Raw genomic sequence first — 27,500 nt, 5'->3', positions numbered from 1 at the left:
TTGGAGATCCAGGAGTCGACGCTTGTTCTACCGTTTCAGTGCTTCAAGGTGATCCAGCTGAGTGTGAGTGTGAGCTCAACGCCTTAAACGTAAAAATACGAGAAGTGAGAAGGTGTCTGGGGTTTCTTTGGTAAGAAAAATAAAGTCAAAGTCTCCTTTTTTAACCGCCTCCCCAATCAGGACTGTCAGAGACGCTTTAACAGGCCGTCGTTCAGCGCGCGGACGGCTGCTAAAACACGGCGGCGTGATTTATGAGGCTGTCCCGCTCCGTCAAAGGGCCGGCTCAGCTCTTGTGTTTTCTCTGGGACGGCGAGGCCGAGAGACGGAGGCCTTCTGCTTTCCTTTGACACGCGTGTTCACACGGTCACGAACAAAGAGCTTTATTCTCTGCTGATAGGTCGTGTGTGAGAGACCCGCCCTGACCTCCCTCCACGATGAATATGGCGCTTTTTTAGTGGTCAGAGTCCGAAACATGGATGGATGAAAACACAAACACACCAGTGGATGAAACCTCTGCACACTGGGACACAATGCACACACACACAAAGGTACAGCCGTCCATCAAACAGCACCCAGCTGAAGAGCTCGGTGCAGACCTGTGAGGCTTACGAGGAAGTACAAGAGAAAAACTGGATTTTCAATTAAATTCTGCTGTTCAGTTAGAACAAGTCAAACCTGCAGCGTGGGACTTCAAGAATAAATTCATGTTCATTTTATTCGATAAAGCCGATCACTGCCTGGAAAATCTCTCTGCGCTTCACAGTGTGCAGGGATTTTTTAAAATCTACGTCTGTGATGAATTTCCCATCCTGGCGCTCCAGCAGTGACGTGTTTTACATCAAGCTGAAATGTTTGTCGGAGCTGAAGAGGGGAGCGACCACGGTGACGGACGCTGCAGCAAAAGATGAGCGCTCAATAAATAAAGATCTCCATCACAGATCCTCCCCAATACGCAGACATAAATCCTCAAAACACACAGATGTAGCACACAATCTCACACACAGACACACACACACACACACACACACACACACACACACACGGTCTTAAGCCTCTCCTGTCTACGTGCATTAACACACACACACCTAAAAGAAGACAAAAAAAAACTTTTAGAAAACCTTAAATCCACACGCTGTCTCCATTTCTGTCAAACACACACTCACACACACACACACACACACACACACACTGAGGTAGGTAGCTGCAGCACTGTGCTGGGTGGTCCTGAGGGCCCAGAGGCCCCAGGCAGAGCAGGGGACTAAATTACAGAGTGTGACCCACCGCAGTGACATCCAACCTGGGATTAACACCCAGGCTGGGTCCCAGGCCGCCGGTAGCCCCGGGCTGTGGGAGCTGACCTCGACAGGTTCAGAGGTGACCTCAAACACACACACGCACGCACGCTCACATACACACACACACTCGGCGGTGGAGTCCAGGCCCACCCAGAACTGAAATAATGAGGGGGTTTCGTCAGTGCAGCTGGATGGAGCAGAGAGGGGGTTCTGGGTGGAGGCTGGACTGGAGAGTTTGGCCACGATCAGACTGAGTATCGTGTGTCCAGAAATATCCAGATTGTGTCTACACATGAGACGGATCTCCACCGGGCTGCAACAAGAGCGCCTGTCATGAATCTTTCTCTCCAGCCCACAACTGCGGCCGCATGCAGATGCAGTGAAAACACACTTCAGTGCACTGACATGGAGCTGGAGGGTCAGGGCTGCTTCGCGTCCACACTGAGCTCACACCGCTGACTCTAATACATCAGACCAATCTGATCGATCCACTGAAGCCGCCCCATCACTTCCACCAACACTTCCCAGAATGCTTTTAGGAAACTCAGCACGTGAACTCAGATCTGCACTCAGATCACGGTTTAAAGTGCGAGGTGGGCTGACAGCAGACACGTCAAGAAAAAGTGGAATCAGACGTGTGTGAAGAAATCTTGATGATTCGCATCACCGAAACATTTTCTGAAACATCTGCAAACATCTGGACGTGACATCACATCATCTGCATGTGGAGGTCAGACCAGGTGAGAGGGAGGTGGAGAATACAGGCCTCACACACACACACACACACACACACACACACCTCATAAAGAGGGCTGATACAGCTGTTTGGAAGTGTGGTCAGGGTCAAAGTTCAAACAGATAGATTGACACCACACACTCACGCCCTTCAGCAAGGCACTTAAATCAATTCAGGCTGAAGCAGACATGCGCGCGCGCATGCGCGCGCACACGCACACGCACACGCACACACACACAGAGTTGTGTTTCCATCACTTCAGATGACATTACATTGACTTACATTAATTTCCTGGAGACTTACCAAAACCATAACCACTGTTAGCCTGATGCTAACGTTAGCCCCAGTTTGATGATTTACGTTACAGGCACTTGTGATTTGTCCCCATAAAGAAGGTAAGTCCACACAATGTGACTGTGTTAACAGATTTATGCTCCCACAACGTGAATAATACACACACACACACACACACACACACACACACACACACACACACACACACACACACACACACACACACACACACACCTGACCAGTCCTGACACAAACACACTCAGACAACCTCCCAAAGAGACTCTGCGTGCGCACACACGACACACACTGTTAGCATGAGTGTATTAATAGCATGTGATGTGACTTAACCCCAGGGCCCGTTTCACCAGAACAGCTGCGAGTGCGGAGTGTGTGTGTGCACGTGTGTGTGTGTGTGCGTTTGGTTTAAACCTTCCTCAAAAGCCAAAATATATATGAACTCTGCTGGCCCGTTGAATAGTTCAGTGGTGGAAGGACACACACTGGTACGTCTGCCACACACACACACATTTTGTCACATTTCTCCTCTCAGCTGCTTGAGTGAAGACGTGCCATAAAAAAAAAAAAAAACTGCGCTCCAATAAACTGGAATCAGTCAAATATATTAAAACATATCAAAGAATGCAGAGCTTTGCAGCAAAATGAGACATCTGCTCGCGTGGTGGAGCGAATGAGACGAGCCGGTTTCAAGTGTTCAGAAGCAGCTGCGAGTCGAGATGCACGACTTTCAGGCCTCTGAATGATCGTTAAAGCGACTCTGCATGTTCACATTTTCCTTTCAAAGCTGTGTTCATGGACCGTTTGGAACAGAGAACGAGTCGGTCCAAGATGCATTCAAGGTGTGTGGGTCAGCAGGGCCTCTCTCTCAGTTCAGCCTGTTTGATTCGATTGTTCCAGGATTTAATCAGGTCAAAACCTGAGACCTGAAAGCTTCAGTGTCAAGTCTCACAGCAGCCAAGTCCAAGTTACAACTTAAGATCTGTGATTTAAGTTTGACTTGATACCAAATCTCAAGTCGCAGGTCTACAGCTGTTCATAAGTACCCATTTTTTAGAATGTTATAGCATTTTGCTTGATTTACTGCACAATATACTTCATTTTTCTCTACAGTGTCACAATTTATACTGTGATGTATGCTGTTGTACAGATGCCACGAGGTGGTGTCACTCTTACCAGGTGATGCTTATGACATTTAAGTAAAATTATTATGGGAAAACATCATTTAGCAACACTTACAAACTTTTAGCCACAAAACAGAAGCATCTGTAAGGTCTGAATCATCTGCAGTTTTAACCTAATGAGGAAACAAGTTTGAAACGCACACAGTCTGGAGCCAAACGCGTCATGTCCAATTGTAATTTTTCATGCTCGAATTACAAAACAAACAAGCAGAAACCACATGACACGAGTCAGCAGAGCGCTTCAGACGCTGACGAGTCGGACGGCAGGTTTGTCTGCAGACGCACAAACACACACGGCGAAGACGACTCCTGTCCTGCGCCATCATAAAAATATCTTCAAGCTATTTTCAGACTTTTCTCTTCATATATTCTGTATGTTGCCAATGTGTATGTGGTCTGTGGTGTGGTGTGTGAGCATGTGTGTGTGCGTGTGTGTGTGTGTGTGTGTGCAGGGACGATGTTTAGTCTGAAGCCATATTTAGTCTCTCTGGTCCTAAGAGGAGGCCTATAATCACACAGAACCTTTCTCTCTACTCATTACAAACACACACACACACACACACACACACACACACACACACATGCACGCACGCACGCATGCACACACACACACACGCACACACCGTGGCCTGTCATTAACAGTTCACACTAACCTCCCAGGCTGCACACGTGCACGCGACAGGTTGTGTGCATGAGTGCACACACACTGTACGCACACACACACACAGTTTAATGCACGTGCAGGTTTCATGAAGATGAACATATGCACCATGTGGAAGAAAGTCCATGTATGCGCGCGCACACACACACACACACACACACACACACACACACACACACACACACACACACACACACTACTGCAGAGCCAGACGTGAATCCCGCTGTGCGTTAGGCTGCGGGGATCAGATGTATTCTGTCTGTTCTGTCGGATATCATTTAAATTGGACTTTAAATTCAACGTGACACACAACAAGGACCCCGGAGACGTTTCCTGAGCAGGACTGAGAGCTGAGTGACAAGTTCATCCCCAAAATCAGGGCTGCGTTCACTGTTTCTGCAGCCACAGAGCAGATCTGAGGAGCCGAGTGTCGTTTAACTCTAAGATCTGTACAGTTTCACTGTTATCAATCTGAGCTTTAGGGCAGAGGTTAGCAAGTCTTCAGCAGAAGGCTCCTCTGGACACGAGGCCTTCGTTAGTCATCAGTGTTTGAGAAGTCAATGATCGGAGAAGAAGCCACAAAAATGAGAAGGATTTTGTTTATCAAACTGACAGATCCGTCGCCCGTTGAGCTAATTTATGAACCTGCCTCATTCCTTCGTGATGAGCAGAGAACGTCTGGAACATACTGGCTGTTTCTGTAAAGAAGTTCTCAGGCTCCGCGTGAGCCCACTTGTAATTAGCCATTGTCAGACGATATGAGAAGCATGATTTAGATGAGATTAATTAAAGCATTATAAATGTGTGATGCAGTATCTGGATGGCTGTGACGGCTGTGATCTTACTGGAGCGTCATAAACCATGCAGCATAAATTTTTCATAAGGAGCAGCGTGAACGATGATTCAGCCTGAGCCTGCTGTGTGGACGCGGTGCGATAAGAGCGGTCGGGACGACTGGATGGACTGTCAAAGCTAAACAAAGCCATGTTTCGTTAACAGCGTCATGTGATTGATCGGTGCCTTCGTAACGTTCCACTGGCTCTCCTCCCGGCTCTCCTCCGTCCGGAGGAGACACAGTCAAACGAACACACCCTGAGTCGCAGCGAGCATTGTTGGCTTTCCCCCGCAGCCCTGCGTCTTACAGCAGCCCAACATCCTTTGCTAAAACACAAAATGTCATTTCATGTGGAGAAAACTGCTTTCCAAACATACATTATGTAACCGTGACTGCGCGGGTTCAGATCCCAGCCCTCTGCCTCCAGCAGAGATACGACAGGAAGTCCCTACATGGCCGGGATTTGGTTTCTTCTCATGGCACTGAAGTTCACTGAAAACTCTTTGGCAAAGTGTCGCTTACAAGACTCAAAATTACGTCAAATTAAATGTAATTTTCCAAAGCTGGTGAGCGCGCCACAGGAAAACACCAAACACGTGGCTGCGTTCATTCAGTACTGTCACTGTCTCGCACGATAAAATATGAGCGGACAGGACAGTGAGAAAGTCAGGTTTCTGTTTCCTGACTGTGTGTGCGTGTGTGTGTGTGTGTGTGTGTGTGTAAATTGTGCATTGTCTGTTTGCAGGCAGAGACCAAAACAAGGCAGTCTAATCTTGGCAGACAAAACACAGAGATCCTGACTACAAATGAGCACCACACACAGAGACAGAGGAACACACGCACGCACGCACGCACGCACGCACGCACGCACGCACGCACGCACGCACGCACGCACACACACACACTCTTTTCCACCTGTCTCTCCCCTCTTCTGCTCTTCTCCTCCACATTTTTCTTTTCCTAATATCATTTCTGTTCTCTCGTTCTTTTCCCGGTACGCTCAGAAGTTAAATTTAATGAGGACGAGTTCTTCCAAAACATTTCTCTGAGCACGTCTGGTTCTTCAAAATGAAACGAATCAAACAAAAAGCAGGAGTGATTACAGAGCTGTGTTGTTTCAGTGTGATATCTCGTTTGAACTGCGGTCGACTGAATCATCACTGAAGTCACGTCGCTCCACGTCGTGATCGGCTCTCTGACGCTCAGCTTCTCCTCTTCCTCTGAGACGTTTGTAGCAGCTCAGCATCTGAACACAAACTCTCAGGTCATGTGTACATGTTGATGACGATGTCAGCAAAGCGTTACCTTTTCATTAACCCTTTAACAGACACTTTCCTTCTTTTATTCCCCCTTAAGTCACTTTAAGGTTTTTAAGTCTGACAGCATCATAAATATTGTGCATCAGTTTGTTTCAGCTCTTCGTGAAACTCTCAGACTCAGTCGATCTCTTCTGCATCGTTCCGTCCACATTTCCCAAAATTCAACCTGACGTATTTGGTATCATTGCAAACTGGAATTTAAAATAAACTTTGGAGGGTTTGAACCTTGTTTGGCTGAGCAGAATATGCTTCTAATGGCCAAAGCAGCATTTCGGTGGGTCAAAGAAAATAAACTGTTTGCAACACGATGCTGCTGATGCGACGAATCATGGCCCATAATGCATTTCTGCTGACTCCATGGATTTCTGTGACTTTTTCCCGAATAAAGAAAAGCTGCTGAAAATAAAGAAAACTGTTTTCTTCTGACAGAGAAAGAGAAGAAAGTATTTTTCCCAGAATGGTACACACACACTGAAACACACACACACACACACACACACACACACACACACACACAAATTCCCTCCCTCACCTAAACACACACAACCTGTGTACACACAGTGTTCCTCCAATCCAACGCTGAACCACACACTTGATGCAGTCCAGACCAAAGAGACCTGAGAAGCCAACACACACACACACACACACACACACACACACACACACACAGCCAGGTCTGAGGTGATGGTTTTGGTTGTGGTCCCAGTGAAAACGACACTAATTTGGAGCTAAGGAGCTTTGGCAAGCGGAGTCAAAATTCCATAAACTTACAACTGCAGAGGCCCAAAGCTAATGAAAAGCTAACAATGCTAATGTAAAGTAAATGAGGTCAGCGCTAACGCCATTGTGATGCTAACACACTGATAACTTGTCTTGACACTCGGCCCACGTTTGCTTTGATTGCTTATCCGATCAAACACACTGGTGCCTTTGTAATGTGAATTACACACACACTTACCTAAAACACACATACATGCACACACAACGCGTACTTTTATAAACATGAACACACACACATACACACACTCCTGAGAAACACACACACACACACACACACACACACACTGCTGACAAACTCCAAAAACCACACTAAATAAGTTGTGCCCACAAACACACCCTTGGCAGCAGCGAGTGTGTGCCCTGGTGTGTGTGTTGGAGTGTGTGTGCGTGTTGCCCCCGCCATGCCTGTTTGCTTTTCTCTCAATGGTCTCCTTTGAAGGACAGAGGAGATGAGGAGGGAGAGGGAAGTGAGCGAAGGAGGGAAAAAAATGAGGAGAACTCTGGGAATTCACTGCAACAAGATAAATATCCTCGGCTCGGCGTCGCAAGGCCGCCGCGCTCCATGTGCTTCACGCACGCACACACACACACGTGCACACACACACACGCATGCACACAGAAGTCAAAGACATTTCTTAAACGACATTTCTTAAAACAGCAATGATTCAAATCATCAGTCGAGGAGCTCCTGATCCTGATCTCATGTTGTCAATCAGAGCGTCTGACAAACACACACACACAGACACAGACACAGACACAGACACACACACACACAGACACACACACACACACAGAAAACACAACACACACACACACACACAGACACACACACACAGACACACACACACACACAGAAAACACAACACACACACACACACACACACACACACACACACACACACACACACACACACACACACACACACACACACACACACACACAGAAAAGTGTGCTTTGCTAAGTTTTACAAACCTAATCTTGTCTTAGAGTTACATCCCTGTCACCTCGACAGGGCTGAGTTATGACAGTCGGCTCAATCTTGGATCTGGTTCCTGGTTGGATAAACGACCGCTTTCATTAAGTTCTGACATTCGCAGGTTTGTCCTCAAACTGACAAATACCATGAGGGCACAGTCTTCAGCTCATTAACATTTGGACTGAGAGGAAGCATCACTCTGTGGCACCGCGGCGGCCTCCCAGCTCATCAGCTGATGTGAGAGGCAGCGTGCTGATGAAAAAGCACCAGCAGTAACTGTGTTTTCTAAAAACAGAATTAAAAATCTGTCCATAACGAAAAGCTTAGACTTGACTTGGGGTTCAGCTCCACATTTCGCTGCTTCGGCTGCTTAAAACAGACATAAACACACAAACGTTTTCCAGCCTGCGCCCAAAATCCATTAGCTCCAGCTCTGAATGCAGATCTGTATATATTGTTCCACTGTATTATAGTTCGACAGACCGCCGGCTCGCCACACCGTGCATATGGTTTCCATACATGCAGACCACATGACGCGCTCCGTGCACGGCCATATTCACAGGAACGACACGCACACACGGGGATCACTGTTCAAGAATCAGATGAGGCAAATTTCTTTTGTCATGAGGGTGCAGCGTGTGTGTGTGTGTGTGTGCTGCACATGAGTGTGTAATCTTATTATTTGGGGTGTATCCTGTGCAGACCTGGAGACTGCAGAGGCCTGCAGGTTTAAACAGAGTGATTGGTCTGAGCTGACCTGGGATCAGACTCTAAACACAATACATTACAATCAGTGCGATAACATCAACACATCTTACTTTGCCTCGAACGTCCGCTCCAACGTTTCCTGCTCTCTGTTATCTTCTTTAACCTGATTTCACGTCGCAGCCCGGTGATAAATGTATTGTTACTTACGCAAAACTAGTTTTACTTCATTAATCTAATTGCTGACTTTCATTCCTTTTTAAATTTCAGTTTTCTGTTTTCCTTCTTGTATCCTACCGTAACGTTTCAGCCTTTCTTAATCCTCTTCGTATCATCTGTTGAACATCATATTATTGCTCATGTTCACGTGGACATTTAAAGTCTTTCATGGCAGCAGATGATCCCTCAAAGCGACAACGCTTTTCTTTATTTTCTTCTGTTCTTCGCTCATCTGATTATAACTTCATTCCTTCTGGTGAAAAGCCTGTGTCAATCATTACTGCATTACCTCCTCCTATTTTTTCACTCCAGTTTCCACCTCCACTGCAGACCAAAGCACACAAATGGACGTTTTTAATCACCACTTCGCTGTGGTCTTTTGCCTCATAACGTCACTGAGAGCACACCAGTTTACAGTCTGTGGTCGACATGGCCGACAGCACGAAACTCCACACGCTGTCTTCTGTGCTGCAAAGTTGATTTCATTTACTCTAAGGCCAAACAAAAGCTTCCCACGACCAAAGCAGGATGCAAACAGCACCCTGCTGCGGTTTTGTATGTTACAGTCAGACTTCTGTGCCAGAAAAACCAGGCGGGGAGTTTTGAAACCACGACGGCAGGTCAACAGTGACCTTTGACACCACGCAGACTGAGCCCAGATCCAGACCTCACGGGGGATCTTCACAGGGTGACGGTGCAGCCAGGTGGTCCCCTGACGTCCGCTCTTCCTCTCATCGTGAAGCAGAATCAACCAAACGCCGAGCCGGGGTTGGACCGGGTGAGACGGGTTAGCTCTGTCCACCATCAAAAGGGTCTAAAAGCAGGCCTGGACTGCTGGCACTGAACTATCAGACTGTTTAATTAAAGCTGCAGTCTATAATCTCTGCTTCTCTAATCTCCTCCCAGCGTGACAGCTTTCCAACATGGATGAGTTATTAAATCTCAGCTTGGTGCCCGGCAACAGGACGCAGGGAGAAATGATGCGGTAAGCATGGTGGGAAACTTGTTCTTAATATATTCACTGGTCAAAACTCTGTTTGCTTTGAATATTTTGGCAGGAAGACTGATAAGCGGAGCGCAGCAGGAGCACGTTGATGACTGTCTCTTCAGAAAACTGGAGGGATTTTTAATTCACTGAACTCGCTGACTCACTGCAGGATAATACTGTACCATTGTTCTCCGCGTCTTTTCTACACCTGCTCCTCCTTTCTTGTCCTCTCGCTCTTTGTTTAAAGCCTTGAGCCTCCTCCCTGCGCTCACTAAACTTTCTCCGTCTTGCTTCCTCTCTCCTCTCTCTCGTCTGTGATGGAGAGATCGGATCACTCCGTCATTTGCAGGACAGACAGCAGACAGATGAAAGCAGATCAATCGGACATAAAACAGACAATAAAAGTCAGATTTGTTCTTTGATTCTTTCAGCTGTGGGATCAGAGGACAGGAAGGAGAGGAGAGGAGGGAGGGGACGTCGTTCGCAGCTCTGCCTCCCTCCATCTGCCTCAGTCAGATCTGTCTTTTCATGTCACTTCTCTCATAATCTGAACAGAATCATTATTTTTGAGATGCAAAGAGTTGTTGAATCTCTGTCTTCATCTCTCCTACGTCTCTTTTGCAATTTTTGCATCAATTTTTTTTGTTATCTCTTCATCTCTTTGTATTTCCACTGTTCTCTCCTCTTTAAAAACACCCTGCAATGAAAATCAACCTATGAGCTGCAGCGGACCAATGACAGTCTCACGAACACAGATCCAGTTTCATACGTTCAAACCACAGGAAGCAATCGCGTCAGCTTGTTGGTTTGGCACTACGGTGAGACGAGGGGCATCAGAGGAGAAGCAGGGTGAAGCTACGTTCGCCATTTTCAGAGCGATGGCAGAGATGCGTTCTGGTTTTGGTTGTAAAGCTGCAAAAGCAGAGCTGGTCTGAAAGGATCTGAAAGTCCCAGACCAAACTGCGGCCTGCAGTCGCCTTTTTCCAGAGCGAGGCTTAGACCGAAGCCTGACGCTGTTCCATCCGTTCGAGTACGAGCCAACGTGGCGGTCAGTTTATTTTTATCATGTTTTACCTGATAGCTAACGTTAGCCCGCCGGGACATTTCACTGGTCCCATCTGTGTTGAAGCAGAAACTTACAGCAAGCGTCACTCAGAGCAGTTAGCTCGCGGAGCTGCTGATGGGATTTGTGTGTTCGATGAGTCGAAGCTGCAGGCGAGCGGTGGAGGGGTGGGTGGAGAGACAGGCGGAGGATACTGAGATTCACACATACTACACGAGGGCAAAAGTGTGGAGTCACACCTGAGCCCAAGTCAGGCAGGAGGGGGTTTAAAACACGTGATTTAATCTGCGCCTGGAGACTCGAACTCGTCTGCTCGTCCTCCTGCCTCTACCTCAGTCTTTACATTCATTCTATCCAAAATTCTCAGTCTGCGTTTAACTTTTCATCTGTTTATCTCTTCTATCGTTCCCTGCCTTTCACCCTCTGATCCCCTCCTCCACAGCCTCTCCCCCCTCCCACCCGTGACCACATCCATATGTTAATAATAAGCTTTTCTGCAGCTCCGCCACATCTGTGAGGAAATCCTCTGGCAGGTCATCTGTGTCTGCCTGATAAAGAACAGCACAGATGCTTCATCCCGGCTCTCCTCTTCCTCCCACTGTGATTGTTTTTACACGACTTTTATACTGCAGCTCATGTCGGGTCCAAAAATCTGGCCTGACCGTGCTGGAACCGATGTGGATCGTGTGTTATCCCGCCTGCAACCGCTGCAGCATTTAATGAGCCCAAACCTGATTAAAATCTGGAGAGGACAAACAAGAGGAAACGTGATCTGATCAAGCCTGAGGGAATTCAGAGAAATTAGAGGCAGACTCGAGCTGTCTGCCGATCAGGGCGGGGATGATTTGGTTTGGGCTGCGAACCAAAACTATCAGGGAACAGTTATGAGATCCTCCTGATATCGCAAAGTTTAACAAAGCTAAATCTGAAACATTTGCTACCTGCCATTGACTGCAAGACCGACATAAATCCAAAATAATGAAATCAGGCTTTCAACACCAGCTGATTTGCTCATGACGAATCAAAGTCGTGAAACAGAGAAAGAGATTAAACGAAAAAAGGCACGAAATACCTCAATGTGCACATTTTCTGTGAATGAATGAGCCAAGAAACCCCACTGAAATTCAGCCTTCTCACCACAATGACTGCAGCAAACACCAGGCAGTGTGTGAGAGTGTGTGTGTATCTGTACATTATGTACAACTGGCTTTACTGTGGGTCCTCACCAGGGGATAAAAAGACAACATCCCTCACCAAGAACATCCCACCCCCATCACACACACACACACACACACACACACACACACACACACACACACATACACACACACACACACACACACACACACAGAACACTGACTGTCAGTCAGCTGTATGAAAGACAGCCATTCATTGATAAGACAGACAGTCACATAAACAGACTGTCTGAGGGAAAACAAACCAGACCACCTTCACCCCTCTGAGCTCCATTCAGCCTCCAGAGGGGTGTGTGTGTGTGTGTGTGTGTGTGTGTGTGTGTGTGTGTGAGAGAGTGAGAGTACCGATGGGTGTAAATGTGTGTGATCCTGCAGTGAAACATCTCCTGGGGGGGAAGTCAGAAAAAGAGAGAGAGAGGAAGTTTCTGGGCTCTTGTCGGTCCTTTAATCTGATACACAAACACACAAAGCACCTAAGAGCCTGCCGTTCGCACCACACACACACACACACACACACACACACACGCAGGCACTCTCTGTCTTCATGAACACACAGTCAACTTAGACAAGCGTACATGAACAGACAGCAGCAGGCTCACACACATACATGAGGACGCGTGTGTGTGTTTTAGCCACTACAGGCCATCGCAAGTGTGTGACACAAAACCCACTGAAGTACATGACACACGTTAACACGCGCGCAGTCGTGAACGTGACTACACGCGAGTGGCCAAATCAAACATACATGTACACTCGAAATGCACACTTCCTCATGCACTCTGAGACGCACACACACACACACACACACACAGGGAGCGAGAGGCCCGGCTGTTAATGGTGGTGGTCCTGCGCTCCACAGTGGGATCTGTGTTTAGCCATGTTTAGAGCTCCATTTGGGGCCAGATAAATCAAGCTGCTGTCGACCAGAAGCCTCCATTAGGGGCCCCGCGAGGCCCCTGGACGGCCTGTCAGTCACCCCGTCAGTCAGCGAGCCGCCCTCTTCCAGCGTTTGAACTCATAATTACAGGGAGGCTCAGCTTGGCTTGGACCGGCCCGGCCCGGCTCCCGAGCCGCCCCCCCTCCCCCCACCGCCGCCGCCTCCCAGACGTCAGAGCTTGCTAGCCCAACGCTAATGCTAATACTAACAAACGACGGACATTTCACCTCCAGAGGAAACAGCGGCGGGGAAAATATTTATGGAAACTGAAAAGCCTCCCTCGACTTGTTCTGCCCCCTTTGGCCTCTCTTCATCCATTTCCACAAACTCCTTCTACGGCTTTGACTTTTCATTTCTTTGACTGACAGTCCCGGGTTTCCCCTTGAATTTGAGAGGTTAGTTAGCTGCAGAGCGCTAGCACCAGGCTAACCTCTGACTGCCACAGATCAATCACACAGCAGTTAGAGGGGAGAGTGTAAAACAAAGGGGCTGCAGTGACTGATGGCTTTTTAAGGAGCGACGGGGGAGGGAGGTGGAGGAGAAACACCCCTCCGACCAGGACAGAAGAACTCACAGAGGAGAAGCTGGAAATTGCAGCCAATGGCCAAACAAACTGGTGAATTCTGTCTTCTCCACCAGCCGATCTGACACGTAACAAACATCATTCATGGGTCTGACTCTCTTCTCTTCGTCATCAATCATATTCCGCTGGTCGGTTCAAACATCGGGTGTCTCTTACAATCCAGCCACTGTGGTCGGCAGATGAAAAAGCTTCCTGCGCTTACACGTATACACAGAGTCAGCCGTGGCTTGCTAGCTCTCAGGAATTCATGAATAAAATATAGGCCCATAAAGGCAGCATGAACAATGGAAATATTATCCTCCGCTGCATAAATGCACGGCCGACCGCAGGGTGCTCTCACAGGGAGCTCGCTCCTCTTATCTCTGACGGCTCGTCGGCGATGGCCGGCCGCCGCATGTGGAGACACACACCACTAACGAGGGGGAAATCCCCCCATCACCCAAGATTGATGCAGAGAATTTACCCAGCAGACATTCCTCTGAGCCGAAATGAAAGAGGTGCCTGGTTCACCGGCATTCCTGATTGGCCACACATTCCTCTGCAGTCCTAACAGCGGCGTGATTGCTGGCACGGAGCCGCGGCTTCGTGAGGTAAACACCCACGAAACTTCTACTTTCTAAATAATCTGAGGTTTCACCTGGTGACGGGTTTGGACCAGGAACTCATCATTTAAATGCCCGGCATGAACTGGGACCTTCCAGCATCAAGAGCGCTGAAGTGCCTCCGAGCAAGGCGTGATAAAAGTAGGATGCTGATGATGAAGAAGGCTGGAAAAGAAGGAATATGGAACGCCAAAATTCATGACCAAGAGAGGAGAAAAAAGTGGCAGAGACAGACAGATGAAACTATAAAATCTAATTAAAAGCACATTTGATTTTACGCTCCAGTCAACCTTCTGTTAAAAATGAGGATGTGATGCATCCTCATGAAATCCGCCCTGTTTCAGAAGGAAAACCGCTGAGCTGGCCCCGGCCTCAGCAGTGACTCCTAACACTGACATGAATTATTAATTTGACGCATTCATCACTCTTCCGACCAGCTGTCGATAGCCTCCATTATGGCGGGTGTGTATACATTACAGAGTGTATAGTGTGTCAGAAACTTCCCGCATGCGAGCCTCCGGATGGCGGGAAGAGAGGAAGACGGGGAGAGAGAGAGACGGAGGGAAAGGACGGGTGATGGACAGGAGTGATGACAGAAAGCATTAGCGTGAGGAGGCAGAGTCATGATATCAGGGGGAGATGTCAGAGAAAGAGCTGCAGGAGCAAAAGAAGAAGACATTTTGACAAGAAGTTCAAACTGCACACGGAGAGTGAAGCTATTTGAAAGCATGTAAACAGCTGAGCAGCAGCTGTACGGGAGTCACATGCATGTGGTTCGTACAGCTCAGCATCGTGTCTCAGGTGACACAGGTGGTCGGTGGGTGGGAATGGATCCCATTTAACAACAGAGTCACAAAAAAAGGTCCCAGCTGGCTGCTTTTCAACACGGTGACGTTACTTCAGGACCTCAGCACACGTTGTTATCACAAGAGTTTCATCACCACGTCTTTAAAGGGTGATTAGGCTGTTAAGGCGGTAGACAGAGCGAGGATATTAACATTTAAGGCAGACGAGTTAAGAACTGGCTCCCTGATGCTTGTCCTGGCGACGGCCGAGCCAACCCGAGGTGAACACGGTTTATTTGGGTAAGAACGGCATTAAGAACTTCAACAGGCTCATTAATTTCCTCTCATTACGCTCCGACAATGTTTCTGGACTCTGGGAGTGAATGTGAATTAAATGACCGTATTGTCAGAGCGCCGTGCCGGACAGAGAGAGCGGCCGTGATCACAGCGAGACAAACTGACGCAGCGACAGCTTTCACAGCTAATGAAGAGGTGATGTCACACAGCCTCGCCACGCTAACGAGAAGCTAATGGACGGTGGAGCTGACGACCGCCAAGCCGGCCTCTAGAGTAAACAGCAGGGGCAAGGAACCATCACTTTGTTCCACACACACGCAGACACACACGCACAGACACACAGACACACACACATACACACACACACACACCACAGAGACACTAAACGCAGTTCCACCCACCCATACGTCAAACTTAAACAAAGGGCGAGACAAAAGTTTAACGGCTGCTTTGTTTTAAAATCAGCTTTACACTGAACTCAACTACAGCGCGCACACACACACACACACACGCATGTGCACACACACTTAACACACTCTATGTAACAGAGAGAGAGGGAGATAGAGTGTCTGCACAGGGGCGTGCGGGTACAAGTCTATCTGTAACAGGTTGCGTCTGTTTAAACCAATGTGACTTTGTGCATGCGTGTGTGTTTGTGTGTGTGTGGATGTGTGTGAGTGTGTGTGTGTGTGTGTGTGTGTGTGTGTGTGTGTGTGTGTGTGTGTGTGTCAAACTGGGTGTGAGCTCACAGCTAATCACCTTAAGAGAGGAAGTCCATAAATCAGCAGAGCACAGCTCTCACACTGTAAATCTACACTAACACGTCATCGCTGTGTGTGTGTGTGCGGATGTGTGTGTGTGTGTGTGTTTGTATGAGTTCATGAAAGGCAGAAAAAGAGAAGGTGAGAAGAAGAAGAGTGAGACGTGCTCTCTGAAATTTTACCTTCAACAGTGAGAAAAGTAAAAAGAAAAGTGAGGTTGTCTCGTCCTGCAGTTCGTCCTCCTCAGACATGTCCTCCAGCGTCCCCTCGGGGTTCCTGGGCCGCGATCAGGCCAGACGGGTTATCTAACCTCCTGCATGTTCTGCCCCTGGACCTCCTCTCTGGGCCCTCTGAACCACCTCACCTGGCTCCTCTCCACAAACACTTTCTACGAACAGGCTGTTCCAGGTCTCTCCTTCATTACCCATCAGCCCACTCTCCCAGCAGAACTACAGGTGAGTGTGTCCGTGTGTTGGTCTCACCTGGCTGTACGTGGCGTCCAGCAGCGTGTCCAGGTTCTGCAGGGGTGCCGGCGTTTTGTCTTTGAATCGAGTCAGCAGGCGACGCTGGATGGCTCTGAACTGGACGGCCCGCTCCGACAGCAGGTCCTGGTACTGCTGAGCGCTGACACGCAGCTAACACACGCACGCACACACACACACGCACGCACGCACACACACACACACACACACCAGCAGGGAGACAACATACCTTGATCATTTCCATTTGTTCACTGAGGTGTCAACTACAAACAAACTGCAGCAGATTTTGGATCTTCTTTTATCAGGACAGTAAACTGTATTTAATACCAACTTAGAAATGAGGCTGTTTTTTTACGTCTGACCCTCCATATTAGCGGATCTGCAATCATACTTGCTTTCATCATGTCATCTGTGTGTACCTGGAAGTGGTGGTCTACAGACAGGAAGTACTCCTGCAGCGGGAGCGGTCCACTGAAGCTCTTCTTGAAGTCTTTGACTCCCAGTTTGGAGAAATGTCGGTCGAATCTCTGGACCAGCTCCTTCACCACCAGCCACATGTCCTCAAAGCTGTCACTTTGGACACGGTAACGCTCTGAAAACAAAGAGACACGCTCACACAGCTGTGCATGGTGATGTGACAACAAAGGCCAATAAATCATCAGTATCAGCAAAGGTGGTGAGCAGGTATTTAAAGACATCTCAGCACATTTAGGTACTGAAATGTTTAAATACTCTGAGTACTACAAATGCATAGTAGCAAAGGGTTTTAACATTTTAATGTATTCAGGTTAAAAGTTCAACAGTTTTAGACTCAATGTGGGCTGAAAGGTGTCAGCAGGTGTGATCAAGATACATCAAAAGGTCTTGAGACACGTTGAGCGGTATCATGAGGTGTGTTAGGGCCTACAGGAGTAATGAGAGAAATAAGAGGTGCAGGTAGAAAGGCGTCCGGACGTATCAAAGGGCTTAAAGGAGGCATCAGTATCAGATAGTCAGACATCAGATATCAGGAGGTGTCACAGGTTGTTACACTGTCTGAACTATCAGGAAGTGCTGGATGACTCATTAATATTTGCAAGACGCTTCTTCAGTGGCTACGAGTTGATCAGTGCTGCAAAGAGGCACCAAAAGACGTCAAGCAACACAGGTCTGAGAGGGCCTGAACCGGTGCTGTATTAGAGACAGATCATTCCCACATCTAAGTCTTATGAAAGCCTTCTCTCTGTGGTGCAGCTGCTCAGACTCACGGGAGGTCTTGGAGGCCAGCACGGTCACCTTGGCTCCTGACAGGAACTGGAAAGCCAAACTGTTCCCATCCTTATCTTCTGACTTTGCTGAAAACTCTGCAGAAAGAGACAGAAAGACAGACAGACAGCGGGGTGATGAGACAGATAGGACGGCCTATCACGATGCAAGACGCCAACAAAAGGTGACCAAGATACAGTCACACGGTTCACAAAGACACGGGAGACGAGCAGGCGTGAGCTTACACAAATCCCCTCTACACAGAGAGCGCACACTCGGTGCGAGCGCTGAGCGTGTGTTTAGATGTCAGAGCCGCTGATTGTGGCTGATGGTTAGATAACTGAGAGACAGAGGAGAGATTCCCAGGGCTGACGCACACACGTGCACGCACACACACGTGCACGCACACACGCACGCACGCTGAATCACAAATAAATAAAGCTGCATAAACACACTTGTATAAATACACAAACGCACACACAGACATGTTAGCAGCTGGTTGCTCATAAACCTACACACATGCACGGCTACACATCCCCCTCCTGGCTTTCTGTTCACGCTCACGTCGTTTGGCTTCGTGTAACGCCCTCCGGTGGCCACTCCACTGCTCCTCAGCTCTCAAACAACATTAGTTATACAACTTATCCATCTCAGATGAGCTGAACAGACACGCACTACGACACCAGAGTGAAAACAGACTGTTTGATAACATACGATTTTGCAAATGGATGACATTCATACGGTGTTTTCATCCTTTATAATGTGCATCTCATTCATCCATTCACACACTCACACTTCAACATGTGGGCAGTGGGAGCTCTCTGGGCCCAAGAGTGTCACATGATGGTGGCAAAGGTTCAATTTTGATGCACATTTGTGTCTAATAGCTGGTTCAGTCTCATCTTGAAACTGTCTGTATCGCTGCCATGTGAAGAAAAACTACACACTGCCAGCAGTGATGGATCAGAGGTGTGCGTCTCCGCCGCTGAAGCCATAAACAAAATAATGTGCTGCCATTTACAGAGAACGTTCTTCAAATGCAGAGCCTCGATTGTTTGGCAAACCGAGACCACCGTGTGTGAGTCTTACCTGGGAAGATGGCGCTGAGGTCGACTGGTGCCTGGTTGGTGTCCACAGTGATCTTAAACTTGGTGGTTTTGGCTGGAGGGGAAGGAACACACACCAGCGCCAGAGGAAGACTGAACCTGGACTGGAGAACCCTGGGAACCCCTGAGAAAAAGAAAATACATCTAAATTGAAAACCTCTTTTTATAATAATTTTTCCTTTCATGCTCGTCATTTTGGAGCCAAGCCACTGAGCTGCCAACGCCCTTTAAGTGGAGCCCTTCTCCACCAAACTGTGGCGGCACATCGCTTTCTGGGCTTTCTCTCCAAACAGCAGTCAGGTTAGCATTTGTTAACACAGTCAACAGTGCAGATATTCAGATTACAAGAGTATCTGAGAGCTACGAGGCCCAGAGACTCAACATCAACACCAGGTTCGGCGGGGTGTTTTTCGAAGAGCCGAAAAGGAAGTTTTGTGAAAAGTGGGGGGAAATTTTGAGAAGGGAAAAAAGAAGAGGGTAGGAGGAGGAGAGCTAAGGCCAACTACAACCATGTCCTGAGCTTAAGCAGTGCTGAGCTTGGCAGAAATCTACACTTAGCAAGAATAACAGAGCGAGGGAAAGGAGCGACGGAGGGAAACGGCTGTTAAAGAAGAGATGGAGCGAGGGAACCGGGGGAGAGGAGGTGAGCTAACGACAGGAGAGGGAGAAAACCTGAGCCGGGCAAAAACCAGGGGAAATAAAGCAGCATGGGGGGGGCTGGAGGAGGAATAATATGAGAAACGACAGCCGCGGTGGGAGGGGGGCCGTTTAACTGTGGAACGTTCCAGGTTATTACAGATAGTAATAATTACCTGCAACTACTGTGCACCTTTTCATTCCATTCAGGTAATTATCATGTGATTATGTGGATAATTCAATTTGGTTTGAATGCGTGAACTGTGGCGGAAAGAGAAGAAGGGAAGCCAATGAAAACAGGTGAAAACAGAGGAAAGACGAGGAGGGAGAGACGGGCGGTTTCAGAGGGGGCTCGCTCTGCCCCCCTCCCTCACTTCTTCGCCCTGTCCGACTGAAAGGTTCACCGACAAATCACATCCAGCCGCAGAGGGTTCGACACACGCTGTCACAGTGAATGAAGCTAAACCAATCTGACAGTCCAAGGCGTGAACTCTTCTTCTTCTTCTTCTTCTGGATGCTAATGACTCTCCATGTTAGTGATATTTCAGCTTGTCACTGGGGTTTGGTCTGCGTCTCTCTTTCAAACACACAGCTGACTCACAGGTCCGTCACAGGCAGGTGTGCACAGCATGAACGCTCACACTCAGGGTTTCTCTGATGCTTTCACGAGTTTTGCTCTGTAGGTTTCAGAGGTTTCCAGTAACATTTCTGAGGTTTCTGCATTTCTTAGCCTGTTTACTACAAATCACACATACTTTATATTCCTTTTTTCAAGCTGCACCACTGTTTTAAAGTAAGTTTGACAGTAATCGGAGCAGACGTGATGTACGCTGCGATGGATCGCCTGACTGGAGCAGGTTTCAGGTCTCTCCAGGATGAATTTCAAAACATACAGAAACAACTGAAACCACCTCCTAAAAGGAAGAGGAAAAACATAAAAAAACACACGAAAACTGTGGTGGAAACCTTCCACACGAAGGTGAAGAATACGTATATGTATGACTGGATGAATGGGCAGAAACAGGTATGTCCTTTAAAGGCGCTGTGGACGTGTGAGCAGAGCTGACTGTGTGTTTACAGCTGACTGTATACTTCCACGAGAAACATACAAGAAGAAAACAGCATTGTTTTTATTCAGTGATTGAGGAACTTTATTTCTTCTCCCAGCATCGATCTAAACGGCCAGACTGAAACAAACAAACCGGGGCTTTGATCAGTCGTTACAGATATAAATCACTTCAGCTGAAGGCCAAACGAGCACATTTTAACCGTCTTCCTCGGAGTTTGCTCGGCCGTCACACAAACGTCTCTCTGGATATCACGTAACCAAAGTCACGTGTTGACATCATACAGAGATCTGAGCGCTTTGAATCACGCTGCAGTGCAAACACGCTGCCTCCATCGATGCTGTGCTGCTGTGTGCTCACATTCATCCACGTACTGATGCAGTGAGTGAGCAGCTTCTCCATCTCCACCCTCGCTTTGCAAAGGATTATGGGTAACAAAGACCATCAAATTCTGAGAGGTTTGAAAACAGGATTTTCTGTTCCTTCGGTGTTAAAGATGGATGATGATGGAGAAATATAGAGATGAGATTAAATAGATGACAAGACGACAGAGAGAGATGAAGAGAGATGGAAGGAAGGACAGAAACTGAGGAGGAGGAGGAGGAGGAGGAAGAGGAGGAGGAGGAGGAGGAGGAAGGGAGCGGAGGTCATGTCAGGCCAGAAAAGGCCTGGGGAAACATTTTTTCTCAAATTCAGCATTGCCATTTACAAGTCACCACTGCCTGCGTGTGTGTGTCTGTGTGTGTGTGTGTGTGTCTGTGTCTGTGTGTGTGTGTGTGTGTGTGTGTGTGTGTGTTTGTGTGTGGGGTTGTAAATCTCGTCTTGTTCCGCTCCACCTCTGTGCAGGCTGTCGTCACCAGGTTACACCCTCAGTGCAGAGATTTACCTGCGCCTCCAGTGTGTGTGTGTGTGTTTCAGCGTGTGTGTCGGTACATTCTCACAAAGCAAACCTTTAAGAAGCATCTTTTTCAACACATCTGGGAAACTGTTCAGGACCTCCAGACAGCTGGATGATGCTAAATATATAATAAGAGCAACGAACGTGGGATAAATTTCACAAACACAAAGTTACTTGAATCACCAAACCTCATAAGTCAACCTGCTGCTGACGTATTAACGAGCGTCACCTCCCTCCTCTATTGACCAGGAACCTGAAACAAAGCTCATCTGCCCAAAATCTTTATTCCCTTCAGTTCGTACTTGCCTCGTTTTTCCTCTGCTGTAACGAATCACTAATTGTGGCTCAAACTGACCCTCAGGGATCACTGAATGTTTCATCAAGGAAAGGCAGAAAACACTTTGCACAACAAACTAAAGCTAAACTGAAACTGGGGCCGATGTCTTCAGGGAGCCAGGGGACGGAGACGATGATCAAAAACACTTTGAGACACTCGATTTTAGACGAGCTCTTAAGAAACGAGGCGGGACAGAAAACGGACGCGTCTGTATCTGCTGAAATCGTACTCTGAGTCACGTCACCGACACAGGAGCTGAATTTAAACGCTGGGCCACGATTTACCAGCGTCGGCCTGGCGCTAACTACACGCTGCATCACTCGCCTACGTCAAATGTCACAGCTTTAGTCCGTTTGACGACACGAAGGACGACGCAGCGGAAAGACAAACAGCAGGCTGTCGGTGTTTGAGGAGACCTTCGGTGAGACTGAAGCCAGAGAGGGAGCGACTGACTCAACAGCAGCTCTCCGTTACAATAAACTGAGGTTCCTCTGTTTGTCTGACACATTCTCCACTCAACGTCAGTCTTCTGAGACTGTGGACACACCTGAATCCACAGATATGTCCCGTGCTGCGACCTGTGACCCCACACCTAAACTCTGAGGAGGGAATCACAGCTTGGTCAACGGTTACACACACTTAAAATCACAACAGAGCACCGCTGCTGCTGCTGGTGAGAGCTGCTGTACCTCCACTGTACTGCCGTCTCACAGGACTGATTCCAATTATCTGGAATCTGTGTGTGTGTGTGTGTGTGTGTGTGTGTGTGTGAGAGAGAGAGAGAGAGACCACAGGGTTTATTTGAGTAGAGGACCACTGTACAGGATCAGGTTCTTACCACAGCTGCAGTGATGTCAACCGTGTGTGTAGTTTGTGTGTACATATTTGAAAGATCCAATGTGTGTATCAAAGATGTGTGTGTGCATCTGAATACTGCATGCAGCTCATTCTTTGTGTGTGTGCGTGTCTTTTTATCGCTTCCTCTGCGATACACACACTCACAGTCACAGCCCGGTCTTAAACAAATCATGTGCTTTAGTGACCTGCATCAAACGGCCCCGTCGGGAGTCCAGGTGTGGATCTCTATGAATAAATGTTATCCTCTGACGCAAGACGAGCGGCTCAAGTCTCCGTTTCAAACTGTTAGTAATCCGACGTTTCTATTGTGTAATAATGATGGAGATCTTTTCCTAAACCAAACCTCAACAGGACCAGATTCACACACACGTATGAATCCAAACGTGGAAACGTTTTTCAATGCTGACGAACACTGTGTGACTTCAGTTAATGAAATCAAAGTCAAAGTCAAAGTGAACCTTTATTGTCAACCAAATGTTGACACACCTGCTTTTCTGTTAGCTTCATGTTTAACTAAAAGCTTCGCACATAAAAAAATAAAACATTAGACATTGACAAACCACCAGGATACCTTGTTGAGGTAACCTTGGCTGCAGGTGTTTTCCTAAATTTGGAGTGTTAGCATTGTTAGCGAGTCACTGGTAACGCTACGTAGCATGTTGTGCCGACAGGCTTTGTAAACGTAGTTTTCTTTACATAGAAATATATTTAAGAGGTGTGTGAACTGATTTTGTAAAGTCCCTCTTTTATCGATGTGCTGAGCCAATCACGTTGCTGCTACCTGTTGATAACAAAGATCCTGACCATCGACTGTTAGAAGTGCCTGAAAAACAAACGTTTGAGCTTCACCTCCATAAATCAACCTGTGTACTAACTTGTCCCTCGCGGGCTCTCATCGATCCTTTTGCGGTGCTCTTTGCCTTAAAGCCGACAGCCTCGTACACACACACACACACACACACACACACACACACACACACACACACACACACAGCGCTCCTGCTGTTGAACGAATCGACCTGCACTGATCTCAAAGGCTGAAGTTTTTCTCTTTCTGTCCCCAAAAGTCGGCCGGCGGATGCAGAATAGCTGCACACGAGCATACAGAAAGTACAGCGCTGTACGAGTGTGAGTGTGAGTGTGTGTGTGTGTGTGTGTGTGTGTGTGTGTGTGTGTGTGTGTGTGTGTACTACTGCAGGGCCTCTGAGCCCACTATAGATTACAGGACATCCTATTCTGTATCAAAGCACACAAACTCGAACGGACTAAAACAAACACCAACTGACGACTAGGAACACTGCTGCTGGAATATGTGTGTGTGCACGTGTGTGCGCGCGTGTGCACATGTGCATGAGTCGATGCGTGGCCGTACGCCTGTATGTGTGTATGTGAAACAGATGATATTTCTGTGTAAACTGCACAGATTATAAAAGGATGAAAATGGATATTTACTTATTCCATACAGTGAGGAAGTGTGTATGAGTGTGAGTGTGTGTGTGTGTGTGTGCGTAAAAGTGAGTGTGTAACTATGCGTGTGTGTGTGTGTGTGTGTGTATGTGTGTGTGTGTACAGACTCTTGCCAAGTATCACGTTACAGGAATATAAACAGTAGGCAATGGTCTCTTCCTGTATATACAGCACTCAGTGTGTGTGTGTGTGTGTGTGTGTGTGTGTGTGTGTGTGTGTGCGTGTGTGTGGGACAGCATATAGTGTAGTTCTGAATATGTGAGTGTTTCCGTGTGTGTATGAGAATACTGAAATGTACGTCCAAAGTGCAGCATGTACACATCTGTGTACATCTAGAGTACATGTTTGTCTTTTTAATAAGGAGTGTGTGTGTGTGTGTGTGTGTGTGTGTGCGCACGCGTGTGCGTGTTTCTACTTGCTCTACTCTACGCAGCACTGCAAACCAAACACTTACCTTTGGGATTCAGCTCTGCAGAGAGGAAGAGGAGAAGAGTGAAAAAGGAAAAGTCAGACAGATCGCAGATGCAGCAGAGGAAAGAGGTCTCACTCCTATCTGGATTTATTCAGTGAAGACAGAAACAAAGCAGCACTGAGGACATGGACTCCCTGCTGGAGGAGCAGGGGATTCCCTGGGAAAACCTCTGTCTGCCTGCGTTTGGACACACAAACATGAAGAAACACTCTGTGCTTTGTTCGCCGTCCCACACGCTTGGAAAGGAGAGCGCAGCCTCCCGACTGATCCACAACCATCCCGAACGCGATACGAGAAAAATCTCCTTTAGTTATCAGTACGGAGAGTTTAACTCATTTTAAAGAAGGTATGCTAATTAGAAACCGGAAAATACTGAAACCAGAAATACGCAAAAACAAGACCAAAACTCTTCCTGCGGTCTGTTTCGCTGACGTATTTGATACTCACGGAGGGTTTTTGTGTGTGTGCAGTTTTACAATCCTCCATGTGGAAGGTAACGATTAAAATCAGGTTTAGAAAGGGCAGAAAAGCCATGAAAATAAGAGTGCAGGTTGCGAAACGAGAGCATCTCTTATCCCTGCTCCTCGCTGCCAGGTTCCCCAGCTGCTCCGGGGTTTTAACAGTCAGCCTCCTGCTTCTCTAACCTTTAGGCCTCAGCAATAGGAGTCTGGCAGATTAAGCTCTGATTTGATTGGTCGAGGAGGATTTCCTGCGAAGGTGAATGAGAAGCAGATGGCAGGTTGCGGGCCAATGAAGAGGCGCTGAGGTGCTGAGTCAGAAGGTTCACGTTATTAAAGCCGATGAAAGTCTCACTTCCTCACTTTCCTGCATCAACTCTGCCTCAAACTCTCTCTCGTGAGTATTTTATTCAAATATCCTCACATTTTAATTAGCATTTCATGTCAAGTACATTACATTTATTAAATTACCAATAGTGAGAAAACCGCCTCCTAAATTCACTTACTCTTCAGGCCTAATTGGTGATTTATTTGTTAATTAAAGCAGGTTTTTAGGTCTCTGTTTAAGAAATGCTCCAACCTTTCTGATGGGATGATCCATCTCTGATTAACGATATACCAACAAATTCTCAAAATATCTACATATTAAGCAGCATCTGACCCTAAAATACACATTAACTTGTGTCATTACTACTCTAACTGCTCTGCACCGCCAAAGAAAAGAAAGAAAACGCTGAACAGGAGGGCGGAAAATCATTTAAAAAAAGGCTCGAAGAACACGACGAGGAAAGGAGGGAAAGAAAAAACCAGAAGTGAGAAAAACTAAAAGCATCGCCGCTGAGTGAAAGCTCCAGTTAAACGTAAAGGACACGTCAAATGGAGCACGAAGGCCCTCGCAGCAGACTCACTCGCACGGTAGCCACTGCTGGCCTGCAGCCAGCCGCCGTTCAATCAGTCTTTCCTGTCCTAAAACCTCCTGCAGAGGCTGAGAAATCAGGCCGACTGAAAGGAGAGAAATCCTGGATCCACGAGCTCGAGTGGGAGAAGGAAAGTCAGCTGAGTGTTTCATGACCGAGAGCCTTTATTAGAGCAGTAACACCTGAGAAGGTGTTCCCTGTGTGATCAACCACAAAAACACCAAAGTGCTATGATTCATCTTGTAGATTCTTACAAATAAAATATACATCAGCTTTTTCTAGACTTCTACTCTGTGCAAATCAGTGCTGGATTCATCTAAACTGTATTTGTTGTGTCCTATACTCATAAAGGCAACAGGGTGGCCTTCAAACAGATGTTTAATCGAAAAAATACTGCATATTCAAACAAAACTCCACGTCTAAGACACCCGCTGCTGCATCAACAGAGCAGGGAAAGCTAAAAGGATCTTTTAGTAACTTGTCAAAGGACTTTGCGAGCAGTTTAAATTGTGAAATAAACATGAAACCAAAAGCTCAAAGTTCCACTGAAACTGGAGTGAAGACTGGATAACAAGCAGAGGGTGAAACGGCTGCAGTTCAAGGCTGGACGAGCCTCAAAAGTTCTCATTTCAGCAGAAAAATCTGGAATTTTAAATGTGCATTTGCAGACAGATTGTATTAAAATACAAACAGGACAAGACAATAAAGCCAAAGATGCTCGATCTCATTCACGCAGTAAAAACGATGCAGGAGTTAGAAAAAAAGCAAACAGTGCGAACGAACACGACCTGCTTGGCAGAGACCACCGACATCAGCCGGCCGGCGTGCAGAAGGTCTCTGCAGATGGATTTCAGGCCCGGCAGTTAAACAAGGAAGGAGCTCACAAAACACTGCAGCCTGCTGGAGTCGTCAACACATGGAGATGCTGGTCACTGTGACAAGCTCAATAAAGCAGGAGAAAACAATGAAGGCTGCCAGCGAGCTCCCTGTTTCCACACGGACTGGCTCAGCAGCCAGTGAATCATGGCTGGCCGTGGTTTATGGAAATGATCGGCACAGTCGCAGCTCATCTTTGAGCGCTCAGATGAAAATGGCCGTTGTGCGCGAGCTAACAAAGTACTGTAAATGCCCGCCGCTTGATCCCTCTGAGGGGTGTTAGAGTGAAGCTCATTGTCAGGGTGTTAGAAAGTCACACAGGGGCACTAATGAAATTCTTTCTAGATTGTAACGGCCGCCGCCGCCGTCGAGCCTCCTTTGAAGGGCTTAAGGAGTCAACAGTCTTCTTAAATGTCAGAGCCTTTGTAGGGCTTAAAGACGGGCGCAGT

At 47.4% G+C, this 27,500-nt stretch overlaps 1 protein-coding gene across 2 annotated transcripts in view; it reads right to left on the bottom strand.

Annotated features, from left to right (window-relative positions):
* The window catches only part of bbs9 (Bardet-Biedl syndrome 9), a 126,101-nt gene that overhangs the window by 64,373 nt on the left and 34,228 nt on the right, over positions 1-27,500 (bottom strand). Inside the window, exons 15-19 of one of the 2 annotated variants that reach the window (XM_076737114.1) lie at positions 24,783-24,797; positions 19,049-19,189; positions 17,962-18,057; positions 17,134-17,306; positions 16,715-16,867 (exon numbers count right to left, since the gene is read on the bottom strand). In XM_076737114.1, coding sequence (XP_076593229.1) covers positions 16,715-16,867; positions 17,134-17,306; positions 17,962-18,057; positions 19,049-19,189; positions 24,783-24,797 — 578 coding nt within the window. The remainder of the gene's footprint in view (positions 1-16,714; positions 16,868-17,133; positions 17,307-17,961; positions 18,058-19,048; positions 19,190-24,782; positions 24,798-27,500) is intronic. The other variant, XM_076737115.1, reaches the window with a different exon arrangement.

This window comes from Chaetodon auriga, chromosome 8, assembly GCF_051107435.1.
Source record: "Chaetodon auriga isolate fChaAug3 chromosome 8, fChaAug3.hap1, whole genome shotgun sequence".
Classification (NCBI taxonomy): Eukaryota; Metazoa; Chordata; class Actinopteri; order Chaetodontiformes; family Chaetodontidae; genus Chaetodon; species Chaetodon auriga.
This window is presented reverse-complemented; position numbering and strand designations above follow the sequence as displayed.